At 43.3% G+C, this 18,867-nt stretch overlaps 1 protein-coding gene across 1 annotated transcript in view; it reads right to left on the bottom strand.

Moving 5' to 3' along the window:
• Positions 1–18,867, bottom strand: part of LOC124712358 (coiled-coil domain-containing protein 96-like) — a 189,823-nt gene that overhangs the window by 117,401 nt on the left and 53,555 nt on the right. The window contains exons 3-4 of the mRNA XM_047242653.1: positions 16,190–16,329; positions 2,021–2,112 (exon numbers count right to left, since the gene is read on the bottom strand). Coding sequence (XP_047098609.1) covers positions 2,021–2,112; positions 16,190–16,329 — 232 coding nt within the window. The remainder of the gene's footprint in view (positions 1–2,020; positions 2,113–16,189; positions 16,330–18,867) is intronic.

Raw genomic sequence — 18,867 nt, 5'->3', positions numbered from 1 at the left:
CTACGTCTCCCTATAACTGACAGGGTAATCCCGCTTAAAGGTCAAAAGAAGGCAACCGCATACCAAATCCTACAGGATCGTGTCTCGTAATGCACTGAGGTATGCAAACGAACTTTGGAGTCAATGACAGCTTTATTGTATATACCCCACAAGCCACTGTAGAGATGTCGGTCCTGGACATGCTGGACATACGAGGGTAATCCCAAAAGTAAGGTCTCCTATTTTTCTTTAAGAACATAGACCTGTTTATTTCTACAATGGTTTACATCAGTTTGCAGCTTGAACATTTAGCTATTTTTCGACATAATCTTCATTTTGATCGATAAATTTTTGTAGACGCTGTGGCAGTTTTTGTAGGTCCATGTCATACCAGCTCGCCGCCATGCTGTTCAGAAAGTTATGAACTTCTTTTTTCACCTCATCGTCGGAGCTGAATCGCTTTCCGGGCAAATGTTCTTTTAACTTAGTGAACAGGTGATAGTCACTAGGCGCCAAGTCAGGGCTATAGGGTAGGTGGTGATTACGTTCCACTGAAACTGTTGCAGGAGAGCAACAGTTAGCCGAGCGATGTGTGGACGAGCGTTGTCGTGGAGGTTGTTTACGCCCTTGCTCAACATTCCTCTTCTCCAGTTCTGAATTGCCCGTTTGGGTTTTTTTAGAGTCTCACAGTACCTGTCAGCGGTAATTGTGGTCCCAGTGGGCACGAAGTCGACCAACAATACCCCTTTCCGATCCCAAAAAACGGTTGTCATGACTTTACCGGCAACCTGTGTTTATTTCAATTTCCGCGGATTTGGCGAAGAAGGATGCCGCCACTGGCGTAATTGTTGCTTGTTCTCAGGTGTAAAGTGGTATGCCCAGGTTTCGCCACCCGTGACAATTGAGTCCAGAAAGTTGTCCTGTTCGGCTGCAAGGCGATGAAGAAATGCGCGGAAAGCATCAACTCGTTGCCGCATGTGGTCCTTAGTCAGCATGCGTGGCACCCATCTTGTGCAACCTTCCGGTAATTCAATGTTTCTGTTAAAATTTTGTGAGCGGTGCTTCGGGAAACCTCAGGAACCAACGTGCAGAGATCATCCAGGGACAAAGCGCCTCAGCGTGGCGTGCGCATGTTTACACACAACGCGTGAAGCACTCTTCATAACAGTGGGCCAACTGCCACACTAACAGAGTTATGTACTTATAAAAAAACAGGAGACCTTACTTTTGGGATTACCCTCGTATTTGTCTGCTGGATACACACATTATATAGATTTAACGGCATACACCATTCCTAGCAGGCTGGATATTCGCAACAGAGCATATATATGCATATACAGGGTGATCAAAAAGTCAGTATAAATTTGAAAACTGAGTAAATCACGGAATAATGTAGATAGAGATGTACAAATTGACACACACGCTTGGAATGATATGGGGTTTTATTAGAACCAAAATAATACAAACGTTCAAAAAATGTCCGACAGATGGCGCTTCATCTGAACAGAATAGCAGTAATTAGCATAACAACGCAAAGATGATGTTCTTTACAGGAAATGCTCAATATGTCCACCATCATTCCTCAACAATAGCTGTAGTCAAGGAATAATGTTGTGAACAGCACTATAAAGCATGTCCGGAGTTATGCTGAGGCATTGGCGTCGGATGTCTTTCAGCATCCTTAGAGATGTCGGTCGATCACGATACACTTGCGACTTCAGGTAACCCCAAAGCCAATAATCGCTGGTCTGGGGACCTGGGAGGCCAAGCATGACGAAAGTGGCGGCTGAGCACACGATCAGCACCAAACGACGCGCGCAAGAGATCTTTCACGTGTCTAGCAATATGGGGTGGTTCTAATAAAACCCCATGTCATTCCAAGCACGTGTGTCAATTTTTTTTACCTCTCTATCTACATTATTCCGTGGTTTATTTAGTCTTCAAATTTATACTGACTTTTTGATCAGCCAGCACATTTGTGTCGGTGGATAATTACAACACGAACCCATTTCTCAGTCCCAACCGTTCGTGTACCGCTAACCTCAGTTTCTTCCTCTTCTAACTCCTCCACTTGTCGAGGTGCCAAAAGATCTTCTGTGGAATCCACCTCCTTCATTTCAAATTTGATTTTCCCTGCCAACAAAGACCAAAAGTTTTAGTTCGTTATTGTACGTCGTCCACAATGTGCAAAAGAACAAGAAACGAAAATCACAGTATCAAAAAAAAAAAAAAATGTATAAAATTCTGCAGTTATTGGCTTGATCGAAATTGATTATTACTGAAAAGCAATGTGTAAAGGAAAACTGTCTAAAACTTTTTGCGAATACGTACTAAAAGGGCTTAAATTGGAGATTACACATTACAGATTATCTTACACGCTTAATATCAGAAACATTTGCTCTCTGAGTAATTGACTCTAATACTTTCCACTCATTGTTTATTAATCCCATTCCGTATGTTACGACAAGCTTTGGAAATTCTACTTTTACAACAGCTTTTTTCACTGCAAAGGAACTAACTATGATGCTCTGGGGACTATACAGGCTGTCCCAAAGTCTAGGGTAAAATTTATAGAGACAGTATAGCATCCTACACAGTGGAATTTTGAGACAAGGAGCCAATGACCAAAACGGTATACTTGAGACGGTATGAAGTTTTGGACTTGTAACGGTTTCTTCAAGAGTGGCGATCAATTTAGATGCGGTACAAGTATCTTAAGTCCTTCCAACAAAATCCAGTCGTATAACAACACAACATGCACCTAAAATTGTGTGTGCTTTCAGTTTCGCCTCGTAATCTTCCCGTCGTAAATTTAATCGATGCAGCACATTCATGCGTCTCACAAGCAGTGCTGTAATCGAACTCACTAGCTTATAGTCATTGGAAATTAGGAAGAGTCTTTTGAAAATATTTGTCTTCCTACTAGTTTACATAGACGTGCAACGTGTACGGTAAAAGATACATGCAATAAGAAGCTTTTGGACTGTGGCGCTTCACAAGAACGCTAAACTTACGGTATGTTGATGATTTTTGCTTTTTGTTCGTCTAATTACAATTGCTATTTTAAATTTTGTTTTTGAGATTTCCAGCACTAGAAACTGAACACTTGTTTTGACGCTATGTTGTACCAAAACGTAGCATCAAAACAAGTGTTAAAAAAAAGCACAAAAAATGGAACAGAAACACAACATATAGAATAACATTCACGGAACCCGCCACTGAAGATTCCTTGCAACGGATAAAGGCGAAACGCGTGTGGCACGAAAGCTGTTTCATTAAGTTGTAATTAGACGGTCCAAAAGTAAAAGTTATCAACATACGTTAATATTACACGCACCTGAGGACGACAGTACTTCAAAAGTTGAAGACGACGCTATACTTAAGTTTGCTAGATAGAGTGACTTGGTGCCTGGATCGAATTTTTCCCGAAGGGTGCTTGTCTCACAAAAAAAGAAACAACTGCCACAGTGATGTTGGGACGGTGCCTTGAAAAACAAGAGACAACAGTCTGTGATGTATCTACGGTGGGACCATTATATGTAACAATAACTTGCAGAAACGCTTTTTAGTATTTGGCGTAGTAGGATGTAATTCCCGCAAGTTGTGGTCCACTGCTCGTGGTCTAGTGGCTGGTTAGTGTTGCTGCCTCTACAGCGTGAAGTCCTGGAACCGATTTCCGTCCTAGTCAGGATTTTCTTCACTCGGGAGCTGGGTGTTTCTGTTGTCCTAATTATTTCATCTAATCTTCACCGTTGAGAAATTCGCTGAAATTGCGTCGAATAGAAAGACTTGCACCAGGCAGCCATCCCAGAGGTGTCGCCTGGCCAATAATGTTATTTCCAGAAAGTCGAACAAATGCACAGAGAAGATTTTCACAACCGGCGTCATCGTTTTTGGAACATGTTGTCCTGAAAATAATTTCCAAGCTTTAGTTTGCCAAAGTTCTTGACAAAGAATTATTCACAGAGTAGACACTGAGGAAATGGTGTTGGAACGCTTGGGAGAAGATGTATCAAAAACACCCATCAACTTAATTGTGAAGTTCACACATCGAAGAATACAGTGTGGAGAGTGCTGTTGTACCAGCACGTACACCACTACCATAAACAACGTGTGTAAGCAACAGGACCAGATAACTACAGACCAGAGAACACTGCTATCAATGGATTACATTGCAATACATGCACTGACACTGGTACTTGTCACTTGGACTTGTTGCTCATAGCTCAAGGTGTTTTCTACACAGTGTAACTTGCTTATATCAATAAAGATTAAATCTCCGACTATGAATTCCTTATCTCACAGCAATCAGTTTAGGATTGTCTACTGTAGTAACTATTTTGTGACATCCAATATACGTAGTACATTTGAGGGCGGCGGCTAAAAGTGAATCTTGAATTTGTTAGCCGTGTTTCTCGCGCGAGCATGGCAACTAATTTTGTGGTCAGCCAGAAAGCGAAGGGAGACATACTGACCTTAGTTTCCAGTCTGCACTGCCACATTCTGGTCCAGCTCACTGAAAGAAAAGTTACTATTCTCTCATTTCTATGCGGTATCATGACTATGATTTTAAATAAAAGTACACTACTGGTCATTAAAATTGCTACACCAAGAAGAAATGCAGATGATAAACGGGTATTCATTGGACAAATATAATAGAATTGATATGTGATTACATTTTCACGCAATTTTGGAAATCAGTACCCAGAACAACCACCTCTGGCCGTAATAACGGCCTTGATACGCCTGGGCATTGAGTCAAAGAGAGCTTGGATGGCGTGTACATGCAGCTTCAACACGATACCACAGTTCATTAAGAGTAGTGACTGGCGTATTGTGACTAGCCAGTTGCTCGGCCACTGTTGACCAAACGTTTTCAATTGGTGAGAGATCTGGAGAATGTGCTGGCCAGGACAGCAGTCGAACATTTCCTGTATCCAGAAAGGCCCGTACAGGACCTGCAACATGCGGTCGTGCATTATCCTGCTGCAACGTAGGATTTCGCAGGGATAGAATGAAGAGTAGAGCCACGGGTCTTAACACATCTGAAATGTAGCGTCCATTGTTCAAAATGCCGTCATGCGAACAAGAGGGGACCGAGACGTGTAACCAATGGCACCCCATACCACCACGCCGTGTGATACGCCAGTATGGCGATGACGAATACACGCTTCCAATGTGCGTTCACCGCGATGTCGCCAAACACAGATGCGAACATCATGATGATGTAAACAGAACCTGGATTCATCCGAAAAAATGACATTTTGCCATTCGTGCACCCAGGTTCGTCGTTGAGTACACCATCGCAGGCGTTCCTGTCTGTGGTGCAGCGTCAAGGGTAACTGCAGCCATGGTCTCCGAGCTGATAGTCCATGCTGCTGCAAACGTCGTCGAACTGTTCGTGCAGATGGTTGTTGTCTTGAAAACGTCCCCACCTGTTGACTCAGGGATAGAGACGTGGCTGCACGGCCCGTTACAGTCATGCGGATAAGATGCCTGTCATCTCTACTGCTAGTGATAGGAGGCCGTTGGGATCCAGCACGGCGTTCCGTATTACCCTCCTGAACCCACCGATTCCATATTCTGCTAACAGTCATTGGATCTCGACCAACGCGAGCAGCAATGTCGCGATACGATAAACCGCAATCGCGATAGGCTACAATCAGACCTTTATCAAAGTCGGAAACGTGATGGTACGCATTTCTGCTCCTTAAACGAGGCATCACAACAACGTTTCACCAGACAATGTCGATCAACTGCTGTTTGTGTATGAGAAATCGGTTGTAAACTTTCCTTATGTCAGCACGTTGTAGGTGTCGCCACCGGCGCCAACCTTGTGTGAATGCTCTGAAAAGCTGATCATTTGTATATCACAGCATCTTCTTCCTGTCGGTTCAATTTCTCGTCTGTAGCACGTCATCTTCGTGGTGTAACAATTTTAATGGCCAGTAGTGTATAAAGTTCCAATCAAAATTGTATTGCGTAAAGTTTCTAACATACAATACTTGTAAATTCACTATTGGCAATTGAAAGCAAATCTTTCTATTCTAACAGCACATTTAGCAGTTCAGTGGCGACCTCTAAGGTACGCTCCTACCAGATTGTCTTTCTCCCCGACTAAAATTACTGAAATGAAAGTTTTCAGTAAATGTCAAAATTAAAACTCGCCATGAACGTGGAAATAAAGTCACCACTTGCCATGTCGAATTGTAATTCACACGGACGGCACATTATCAGTTAATTTGGCGAATTCTAAGCGATCCAGGACGCTGTACAATCCTCGCGAGTTCACTATCCGTTTTTACAGCAAAATACGCACTTTGTCACAGCACGGCACTGATGTCATCCGAGGCAGAGCGCGTCCCGACGTTTCACAGACGTGGATCTTACCGTAGCTGAGTGGAAGTGCCCTTATTACTGCTTGCTTGCTTTGTGTCATCTCGAAGCTGCAACTTCGTTAGGTTGAAGGGTTAGCAGGTCTAGCTGCTTTTCCTTCTTCTCCCTCTGGTTGATTTCCAGTTCATCGCGTCTTGGTTTATTTCTTCTGGTTTGACACTTTTCCTTTTCCTCCCTCTTGCTGCCTGAGCAGCGTTGCTACTGAAAGTTTGTCCACCTCGTTGTCTCTCGCCAGTGAATCTGGTTGCCCAGATTCCTGATGAGAGGATTCGTAGATCTTCTCGTGTCGGCATAGAAAAGTCTCGCCGACTGCTTGAAGCAGTCCTTCAGCATCGGCATGCCCGTTAGCCGATGTAGTTCGGCCGTGCTGAAGCATTCACCCACACCACGGCCGCGTATTCCAGCACGGGTCTAATAAGTGCCAGATGTAGCGTCTTTCCACTGTGTGGAGACAGTGTGGTCGTGGAATTGAGGAAGCGGTAGAGAAGGCGCATTCTGCCAAGCGCCTTCCCCCGTATTTCGGTGATGTGCATCTTCCACGTAAGGAGCCGATCCAGTGTTACACCCAGGTAGCGGCCGGTGTTCGACCATGGAAGAGAGCCTCCTATGGCTCTTACCGTGGCTGAGTGGAAGTGAACCTTTCTACTGCATCTCAGTCTTCATTTACGAGGGTCACTCCAAAAGAAATGCACACTGGTTTTGTAAAAATACAGTTTTGATTCTGCATGTGTGAAAGTTTCACAGTGTGTAGATAAATCCTTCCCGCTTCTTTTCAAACTTAGTTCAACCTGTTCCCCTGAGTGGCGCCGTCTCAGCATGTCTTCAAGATGGCTGCTACACTTGCCGTTCGTCAGAAGCAACGTGCTATCGTAGAATTCCAGGATTTTGACAATGGCTCACAAAGAAACAGGAAAAACGGTATGCAGAGAACTTTTGGAACAGTATGAGAATGGTGGAGATGAACTTCTTGGAAGAATTGTGACAGGTGATGAAACATGGCTCCATCATTTTTCAACAGAGACGAAAAGGCAATCAATGGAGCGGCATATGCAAATTCACCCAAGAAAAAAAAAAAAAAAAATCAAAACCACACCTTCTGCTGGAAAAGTTGCGGCTACGGTGTTTTTCGATTCCGAAGGACTCTTGCTTGTGGACATCATGCCAAGTGGAACCACCATAAATTCTGATGCATATGTGACGACACTGAAGAAACTTTAGGCTCGACTGAGTCGTGTTCGACTACGTCGGCAAAAGCAGGATGTTTTGCTGCTGCACGACAATGCACGGCCACATGACAGTCAAAAAACCATGGAAGCGATCACAAAACTCGGATGGACAACACTGAAACACCCGCCTTACAGTCCTGACCTGGCTCCATGTGACTATCATCTCTTTGGGAAACTGAACGACTCTCTTCGTGGAACAAGGTTTGAAAATGATGGCTCCCTTGTTCACGCTGCCAAACAGTGGCTTCAACGGGTTGGTCCAGAATTGTACCGTGCGGGTATACAGGCGCTGATTTCAAGATGACGTAAGGCAGGAATAGTATGAGAATGGTGGAGATGAATTTCTTGGAAGAATTGTGACAGGTGATGAAACATGGCTCCATCATTTTTCAACAGAGACGAAAAGGCAATCAATAGAGCGGCATCATGCAAATTCACCCAAGAAAAAAAAAATTCAAAACCACACCTTCTGCTGGAAAAGTTGCGGCTACGGTGTTTTTCGATTCCAAAGGACTCTTGCTTGTGAACATCATGCCAAGTGGAACCACCATAAATTCTGATGCATATGTGACGACACCGAAGAAACTTTAGGCTCGACTGAGTCGTGTTCGACTACATCGGCAAAAGCAGGATGTTTTGCTGCTGCACGACAATGCATGGCCACATGCCAGTCAAAAAACCATGGAAGCGATCACAAAACTCGGATGGACAACACTGAAAAACCCGCCTTGTAGTCCTGACCTGGCTCCATGTGACTATCATCTCTTTGGGAAACTGAAAGACTCTCTTCGTGGAACAAGGTTTGAAGATGATGGCTCCCTTGTTCATGCTGCCAAACGGTGGCATCAACAGGTTGGTCCAGAATTGTACCGTGCGGGCATACAGGCGCTGATTCCAAGATGGCGTAAGGCAGTTGAGAGGGATGGAAATTATGGGGAGAAATGAAAATATTGTTCCTATAGAATGTATCTACACACTGTAAAACTTTCAAACATGTAGAATAAACGATTGATTTAAAAAAAAAAGAAAACAGTGTGCATTTCTTTTGGAGGTACCCTCATATATACGCGTCAGAGCGGACGGCTGAGGGACCATGTGTTGCCTACGGCTATCTGCATACTGCAGCAGCCTCCGGACGACCGCTTTCTCGGGCACATAACCTTTAATAATATAGTTAGAAATTACTCCAGAAACCTCTTAACTTTTGTTTGTATTCAGTTGTTTGAAATCACCGAAAAAGTTTCAGCTTGCTAGAATGGAAACTTTGTATTTTAGAATTTTTGTAGTGGAACTAACGGTAGATCGTTACCTCTGAACCATACCTTTACTAACACTATACCAGCTGTTACTGATACTAGTACTCTCAAATTTGGTATAGCTTTATCGTTTGGTATGTTTTATCATTCACTTTAACCAAAATTGCCTCTCATTAGTATTACAAAAAAAAATGGCTCTGAGCGCTATGGGACTTAACTGCTGATCATCAGTCTCCTAGAACTTAGAACTACTTAAACCTAACTAACCTAAGGACATCACACACGTCCATGCCCAAGGCAGGATTCGAACCTGCGACCGTAGCGGACGCGCGGTTCCAGACTGTAGCGCCTAGAACCGCTCGGCCACCCCGGTCGGCATTAGTATTACAGGTACTTAATGTACAACAATTGGGTACATTTTAGTTACATAATTTGTTTTCATTTAATTACTCAAAAACTACAAGAGATAGCTTAACGTGGTCTTTCATTTATTATTTTTGGGGGGAACTGAAGCATAAAACAAATTTTCCTGTTTCTAAATCCATTATTTAGCTCTTCTGATTTTTCCTAAAAACGTGGAGTTCAAATGGTTCAAATGGCTCTGAGCACTATGGGACTCAACTGCTGAGGTCGTTAGTCCCCTAGAACTTAGAACTAGTTAAACCTAACTTTCCTAAGGACATCACACACATCCATGCCCGAGGCAGGATTCGAACCTGCGACCGTGGCGGTCTTGCGGTTCCAGACTGCAGCGCCTTTAACCGCAAGGCCACTTCGGCCGGCAAACGTGGAGTCCGGCGTTAATTTTTGTTATATGGTTTTGGGAACCAGCACCACTTATTTATGAGCTCTAACTGCACCTTCTGACCAAATTCTGGCTTTCTAGCTTCATTATTTAGCGCCAGTTATTTTGCTCTTAAAACGGCATTTGTACGTAAACTGTCAAGTCTAGAACATAAAGACTTGGTATTTGGAACATTATAACACTAAACTATATTTTAACAAAGTTTTAAACGTAAATTTTGATTTTAAATTTCATACTTGGCGCGCTACGTGCAGGCGCGTTAAGGTGACGTGGCGCTACTAGCAGTGAACTGGGATAAGTCCTGGCACACTCGCTCGCATCTGTATCTCACACACCATACAGCGCTTGGCTTGCTTCACATTCTTCAGCTTCCTGTGGACAGTTGTTTAAAATATCTTTCCTTCCTTGTGAAGTCTGTCGTTATGAATCTCACAGAATTTGGAAACAACACAGTGTTAATACATGTAAAATTATGAATTAAAGTACCTCCACTATTTGCTACTTATGAAGACTGGTATAGAAAGAGCAAATTAAGTAGTGTTGTGGCTACACAAGAAGTTGGTAGTCATAACAGAAAAGTGAGGAATGATGATGTGTGTTTGAAGTTATCTGAACCTGTAGATAGTGTGATAATGAATACCACTGTTGGATATTATACCAAAATGTTACTATTAATTCATACCAAACTCTCACGATAGCAGAAAGCGTTTTCGACTTCAGTTCTGGTTAAGGGGGCACTATGACCGCTGGATATATCAAGTTATAAACTTTCTTCACAGGACGCCAGTAGAACAGAAACGAGGCAACACAAAAAGAAATCAATAACGTTTATTGGTAACGATAATACACAATTGTTCTTAACTTCGGTAACAGTTTGATACGTTTCATTTGAAGTGTATACCTACTTCAAAGATATCTAAATAACTTTGCTGCCTCTTGGCAGTTCATAATTTAGTCATGATGACTGTAAGTATTATGCAGACACTTCTAGTTAACTGTTCATATTGCTCCGTAAATAACGAATGTTAGGTTAGAACTGTGATCTTCTGAACGAAACTGCCAGAACTATGTGAAACTCGCCTAACTGTGAAAGTGCTTCAATCCGAGGGAATCGCAGGAACTGACTGTCAGCGGAACGTCGCCTTTTGTGCCTGTTGCGGGAGGATATCCATCCGCTCAGTAATCCACCGTTGACGAGGCTCTCTCTGGTGGCCTGCAACACAAATTCAAACGTGCTGATAGACGTGGGGCAGAAGGAGAAAATAGGTCTAACTGGTGAAACCGCCTGGAAGCTGCTGTTTACAGTTAGGATGGCGTCTGGTTAGAGATGTCCTTGTGTGGTGATGGTCTGTCGTGATATTGGTATTCCTCATGGGTTACGCACACAGCAACAACAATAAGCAGTTCATTATGTTTATAATAAGCCAAACCGCTGCTACATTCAAAGATTTTTTATTACGCTGTTATTTTCTGTTATAAGTTACAAATAGACATAGCTACATGCGGTAAAAACTCAGTATATTCTCAGATAGCTTGATAATGGCCTTGGAGCAGAAATAAGCTTATGGCATTAGAATGTAATATCGTAATTGTAAGTTTTATGGTATAGCACACAATGTGCTTACAAGATGTCTATAATGCTGCAGGCCCAGAAGAATTCAAAATAGGCAGTTCAGCTGAAGCGTAATGGACATCTCTAAAAAGGATAATCACATAAGTTTTACAGACCAATATGGGTATAAGGTATGAAGCTGCTAAGAAACCTTGAATGACAGAAGAAATACCGTAAGTAATCCATGAAATAACGAAATATGAATACAAAAATATTTAGAAAAATATAACAAGAGCAGGGAAGCCTAATAAAACGGCTGCAGGAAAATAATGAATAAATCAAGAAGGTAATCTACAGGATACATTCAGCGTACAAACAACAAAAAATAGCTTATTGTGAAATTAAAAGCGAAGGCGTCAACATTAAGAGTGCAAAAGGAAAACAACCGTTAAACGCAGAGGAGACAGTAGATAGGTGGAAACAGTACACTGATAGTCTCTACGAGGATGTAGGAATTGTCTGCTGACGTATGGAGCTTTAAAAAAGGTAATAAAGTCGTATGACATGAATGGCTGGTAGTCCCGGAACAGCAGGTTCAGCCGCCGAAATGGAAAGGTTTTCCACATGCTTTGCGCACGCAGGCACCTTCCCTTCGCGAAGTATGAGACCTGTATGAGTAAGCGTAGATACTGTAATGGGTGTGTGTATACTGTAGTGTCATGTTCGTATTATAGACGATGAGAGAAGGGAGAGGTGAAACCCAGCGCCGGCACATAGTCTACTCCTGCCGAGGAGCATCGAAGGGACCGCCAAGCTTTAACTCGCCATCTAACGGATGGATCACCATCACCATCAACAGTGTCACGTGCCGTCACTTAATGAGACACTGCGGAGAGGTTTTGTATTTATACCAGAAACCTGGCGCAAAGTCTGGTGATCATCAGAAATTTCACGCCACCACCTCTCCCCCCTCCCCCCCTTTTCCGTCCATCAAAATACCAGCAGTGAAAATGTTCACCACCAGGATTCGAATCGGCTTACCTCCAGATAGATGATTAGGAAAGCACATGGGATCAGGTGTAGGAGTCAGGCCGGCCATATGTTGCCAAGGTTGTTTCGATTACGCTGCAGAAGTTCCGCTGGGAAGCCCTTACACATCCTCCACACAGTCCCGATGTCTATATACGTACATCACATCTACCAACTTCAGTTCCATTGGGATAATTCCTCAGTAATTTGTCTTAGAGTGTATTTCTAAAGCTGGCGAACTAAATCTCTGTCCGGCATTCTTGAACTGAAAAGTGAATCTCACCACAAATTATGTTAATCAACAACTTAAAAGTGCACTCTAGTCGCATTGGAAAGCTGTGGATGCTGTAGAACTGATACCAATCGTTCATGGGACCCTCCACCAATGACATATACTAAGGTGACAAAAGTCATGGGATATCTCCTAACATCGCGTCGGATCTCCTTTTCCCCAGTGTAGTGCAGCCACTCGACGTGGCACAGGCTCCACAAGTAGTTGGAGGTCCCCTGCAGAAATATTGACCCTTGCAACTTCAGTAATCTCCCACAACTGCGAAGGTGTTGCTAGTGTACGATTTTGTGCACGAACTGACCTCTCGATTATGTCCCATAAATGTTTGATGGGATTCACCTCGGGCGATCCGGGCGGCCAGATCATTCAGTGGAATTGTTCAGAATGTTCTTTAAACCAATCTTGAGCAATTTTGGCTGTGACATGGCGCATTGTCATCCACATAAATTGCATCGTTGTTTGGGAACATGAGGTCAATGAATGGTCTCCATGTAGCCGAACATAACCATTTCCAGTCAATGATCGGTTCAGTCACACCAGAGGACCTAGTCCATTCCACGTAAACAAACACACACCAACACACACCACTAAGGAACCACCAGCAGTTTCCACAGTGACTTGATGACGATTTGGATCCATGGCTTCGTGTGGTCTGTGACACATTAGAACCCTGCCATCAGCCCTTACCAACTGAAGTCGGGACTTTTCTGATCGGGTAACTGTTTTCCAGTCGTCTAGAATCCAATTGACGTGGTCTTGACCCCCGAGAGGCGTTGCAGGCGATGTTATGCTGCTAGAAAGGCACTCATATCGATCATCCGCTGCCATAGCCCATCAATTTCGCCGAACTGTCCGAACGGATGCGTGCGTCGTACGTCCCACACTGATTTCTGCTGTTATTTCACGCAGTGTTGCTTGTCTGTTAGCACTGACAACTCCATGCAAACGTCGCTGTTCTCGGTCGTTAAGTGAAGGCCATTATACGTGGTGAGAGATAATGCCTGAAATTTGGTGTTCCCGGCACACTCTTTGCACTTTGGATCTCAGAATACTAGATCCCCTAGCAATTTCCGAAATGGAATGTCCCATGCGTCTAGCTCCAACTATCATTCTGCGTTAAAAGCCTGTTAATTCCCATCATGCGCCCAAAATCACGCTGGAGACCTTTTCACATGGACCACCTGATTAGAAATGGCAGTTCCACCAGTGCACTGCCCTTTTATATCTTGTGTACGTGATACAGCCGCCATCTGTAAGTATGGATTTCGCTGTCCTGTGACTTTTGTTACCTCAGTGTAAGTCGTGACAGTGAAATGGTGTGTACATACTACATGATTTATATAATCATCACACTAGTATGGGTCCAGGATCACATTGTGAAAGATGTTGTCCAATTTATTGGTGTATCAAAGTGAATTATCCAACGAGTCTACAAGTAATTGTGTACCACTAGCAGATAGGAAACACGACAAAAGAACAGTGGTCATTTAGTTTCAAGTCCACCAGGAATTGCTGCTGCTTTAAGGCTGACGTTAAAATAAACGGTTTTTGTGCTTTTATAATTCAATATTGTCAGACTGCTACTTGAAGCAATGCAATATGTGACTTCTATTTATTGCTGAACCGAATATTAACTGCCAATTTTGCGACACCCTGTGGTGTGAGTAATTGAAGGCATTGGTACAGTAACCTGGTAAGCCACATTTCCACAATTTCGAATAAAACATAAAATACTGTGCATAAACTGGAAACAAATCTTAATCGGTCTTGACTTTTCTCAAAATTTATATACAGTGGTCGGAAACAGTCTGAGGAGCTTGTAAGAGTGTTGCAGGGTAGCTGTGCTGAGAAATAATTGTTAAGAAAAAATTCGGTACGTTGCGCCGCTTCCGAGTTAATTGGCATTGAAGTTAGCCGATCAGGACGTTGCGCGCGTAAATTCAATCGGTCCGCCAGATATAATTAGTCAGCCGTTCTCATGGCGTAGATGATAGTGAGCTAGACTGCTCAGCTTTTGGCTGGCGTTCGATCCTTATTACCGACCCATGCCCAAATTTTTTAATCACACCCTTGTTAGGTTTTAGGAAACCAAACTAAGTACACGTTTGGCGACACAGCCTTCAGAGGGCCGCTTGAACTGGCGCGCTCAACGGCGTAATTGGCTAACTTCAGTGCTAATTAACTCGGAAACTGCGCAACGTATCGAATTTTGTTCGTAACAAGTAATTCTCGGCACAACATTTCCCGCAACATCCTTGCAAGCTTTTCGGCCTGTTTTTGACCATCCTGTATATGCCATCAGTACACTGTAGTGGCTTATTACTGAAGCAAACAAAGATTTATTGAGACATTTATTAAATTTAAAAAGGAGATGGACCTGTCACCTTCTTGCACTAAACAACTTTGTTTTATGAATATAAGCTTCCAGCCTAGACCTTCACATCAGCACAAGCAGTGGTAAGGCGCTTTCCTTGGTGCGGCGTAAAACAAACACAAGAGATACTACGTCACAAGGCGCGAGTTACAGTTTTCTGAGAAAATAAATTTATAGAGAGAAGAGAGTGCGTCAGAAACAGAATCAAGAGCACAACCCAACGTTCCAATTACGATCACCTGAGGAGAGAACAGCTAGACCAAGTGGGGTGGTGCATTGTGGGACGGGGACGGAGCCGCCATCTCTGTCTGTGCAGAATCCATCACACAAACGCCATTTTACTTGAAACTTCCTGGCACATTAAAACTGTGTGCCGGACCGAGACTCGAACTCGGGACTTTTTCCTTTCGCGGGCAAGTGCTCTACCACTTGAGCTACCCAAGAACGACTCACGCTCCGTCCTCACAGCTTTACTTCTGCTAGTAACTCGCCTCCTACCTTCCAAACTTTACAGAAGCTCACCTGCGAACCTTGCACAATTAGGACTCCTGAAAGAAAGGATATTACGGAGATATGGCTTAGCCACAGCCTGGGGGATGTTTCCAGAATGAGATTTTCACTCTGTAGCAGAGTGTGCGCTGATACGAAACTTACTGGCAGATTAAAACTGTGTGCTGGACCGAGACTCCAGAATGGAAACATCCCCTAGGCTGTGGGTAAGCCATGTGCCCGCAATATCCTTTCTCTCAGGAGTGCTAGTACTGCAAGGTTCGCAGGAGAGCTTCTGCTTCTGGAAGATAGGAGACGAGGTACTGGCAGAAGTAAAGCTGTGAGGACGTGACGTGGGTCGTGCCTGGGTAGCTCTGTTGGCAGACCTCTTGCCTGCGAAAGGCAAAGGTCCCGAGTTCGAGTCTCGGTCCGGCACACAGTTTTAATCTGCCAGGAAGTTTCATATCAGCGCACACTCCGCTGCAAAGTGAAAATCTCATTCTGGGTCATTTTACTTGCATACCATTCTACGCATCGCTTAGAAATAAACTTGAATTCTGGAACAGCAGGCTTCAGCTCACCATCCGATAAACTTGATTCAGGTTACCTGAGCTCTCATAAATCATTTCACGCCTTCAGGAATGCGCCAACAGATTCCTTCCTTCATACTCGTCCAGATGGAACTAGCGTTAAGCGTCTAATGCTCTCAGCGTCGTTCAGATGCTAAACTTCTTTCGTGTCTTTGGATGCACCCTGAATGTGGTTGAAGACGTGGAGCCCTGGAGACTCACCTTCTCTCTCTGGCAGTTTGCCCTCAGCTGCCAAGTTCAGAAGAGAATCCAGGACCTTCTCCATGGCGACGATATTTTCTTCATGCTCCTCGGCGGAAATTTCCTTTGGTTCCGCTTCTCCTTCGTCCTCAGTTTCCTCCCTGAAACAATGGTTATTAAGCAGCTTTACAGTGGCATGCTACGAAGGACTACTTGCAGAACTCAAACTAGCAACTACAAAGATGTCCAAAAACTAAGCAGAACCTGAAAAAAGGAGAAGAGAAGACTTGCTGCGAATGACTCTAAGTCCTTCCCTTCAAACGGCAACTGTGCTATCGATATAATGAAGTAGAAGTACTCCCTGCTTCGAATAAGCACATGGTTCGTAGATAACGGAAAGCAGTGCATGAGATCCATTATGTCTGACAAAGAGTTGTGTTCAAAATTCCCATGTACATTGCGTCTCACGTCTATGCCACTCCGAAGGTAATGCTGCACACATTCGAAGATCATATGTAAAGTTATTAGAGGTATTTAAATTCCGTCTGTGCAACTTCTTAAGACGAAATCCTTGCGAGCGGTCTCAGGCGCTGCAATCATGGACTGTGCGGCTGGTCCCGGCGGAGGTTCGAGTCCTCCCTCGGGTATGGGTGTGTGTGTTTGTCCTTAGGATAATTTAGGTTAAGTAGTGTATAAGCTTAGGGCTGATGACCTTAGCAGTTAAGTCCCATAAGATTTCACACACATTTGAACATTTTTGAAAAACTCGAAAGCTGCACATGTAGGGCCATATGTAAAATACGACTAAGGCACAAGAAGTAAACTGCGGACCTCAATATATACCACACAAATACTCAAAACAGCAACCACAGGCCGAACGGGTGCGAACCTTACTAACATACCACTAACAAGTGAACATTCCCAAGTGTAAATAAACGATCTTATGTAACTTCGTGGATGCATGTAGAGAGGACAACATAATGCAATACGTATTTTTTTTGGTGCCCAGTTTTACTTTCCAGGATCAAAACATATCCCAAAATGTAATTTCGCATGTTAGGCTGAAAGGGCATGTCTTTGAAACGATGATATATTAAAAATGTTTTTCATATAAAAGTTGGTATGTAATGAACGTTTTTGAAAACTATCTGGTCTAATTTTATAATAATTTGATACTCTGCAAAATCGCCATCACCACTACCTAATTTTGGAAAATGAAAACTTGTTAAAACACAAATTAAAGAAGCTTCCAAGTCATATACAATTATGTGTAATAAAGCTGGTTTCTGAAATTCCATTTTTGGAAAATAAGCTGTCCACAATGTGCTGTCAGAGTATCTACAACATACGCAATTAAAATACCTAAACGTTCACTGATATTCTAATTATTTATTTTACTTATATTTTTTGTTTTAAATTGTTATTTTATGTTTTACATTCATGTTTTTTCGAATGTTTTTTAGTTTACCGTTTCACGTACATGGAGCTCGTTAAACGATAATACATCCCCATAAAAGTCAAACGGTATGAGGAATCGTATTAGCGTCTGGTATCGGGGCGCAACTTATAGAAACCATGGCGACAGCGGCGGTCATCTTTAAATATGCCATTTTGCATTTGGGTTACGTGTTTCAAATGGAAGGGAATCGGGTGGCACATCATTTTGAACTGTCTCTTTCTCAGGAATACATATGAGAAATATGTTTTAGAATATCTTTATTTGCTTAGGAGTTACGATGTGTGAAAGTTTAAAATTTCAAGGAGGTTATCAATTCAGTTTAGGGTTGCAGGTGAAGTGAAATGTCGCGTGGCTAGGGCCCCCCGTCGGATAGACCTGTCGCCTGGTGCAAGTCTTTCGAGTTGACGCCACATCGGCGACTTGCGTGTCGAAGTGTTGCAAGGTAATACAATGGCACTTACACAGCAGGAACGTATTGAACTTGTGTTAATGAGTGATGAAAGAAGTACCAGAGTGACTGCTGCCTGGTATCCTGAGAGAAATGACATTTCGCATATGACAATATCCAAGTTCCTGGACAAATCTCGTACAAAAGGTTTAACGAGGAGACTTCGACAGCAATTATAGCAATATTCCTGAACGTCCACACGCGCCGGTTATCAGCAGTATAAGGTTCAGCGTTCAATCCTGCGTGTGTTGCATACACATTAACGACACCTGAACAAGTCATAGTTGCAACACCATCTCTCAGAGAATGACCCTCATCGGCCGGTATGCAGTTTGCAGAATGATCTATGGATCAGTGTAAAAGGAATCCAAACTTCCTATGACAGGTGTTGTTCAGCGACGAAGCTAATTTTTATGTGCAAGGAGAAGTAAACCAACAGAATCATCTTCACTGGTCAGATGCAAGTCCCTCGTCAGTGGATTCTTCTGAAGGTGCTGGTGGTGAAAAATTGATCGTTTGGTGTGGGATTTGGGACGGAATAATCCTGGGTCCGGTGTTTACTGATGGAATCTTGAATGGGGTGATGTATCTTAACACTATGCCGTCCGGCGACACCACAGTGGTGTCGTCTGCATAGTATCTCTCAGTGGCTAGCGACACCAGAGTGGTGTCGTGAGCATAGTACCGCACAGTGACCGGCGACAGCACGTTAGTATCTTTTGCATTCTGTTGGTGTTTTGTTACACACGTCAACAAGTGTTCTGATTTTATAAGTACTTGTGCTCTTTCATC

The sequence above is a fragment of the Schistocerca piceifrons genome, chromosome 8, assembly GCF_021461385.2.
Source record: "Schistocerca piceifrons isolate TAMUIC-IGC-003096 chromosome 8, iqSchPice1.1, whole genome shotgun sequence".
NCBI lineage: Eukaryota > Metazoa > Arthropoda > Insecta > Orthoptera > Acrididae > Schistocerca > Schistocerca piceifrons.
This window is presented reverse-complemented; position numbering and strand designations above follow the sequence as displayed.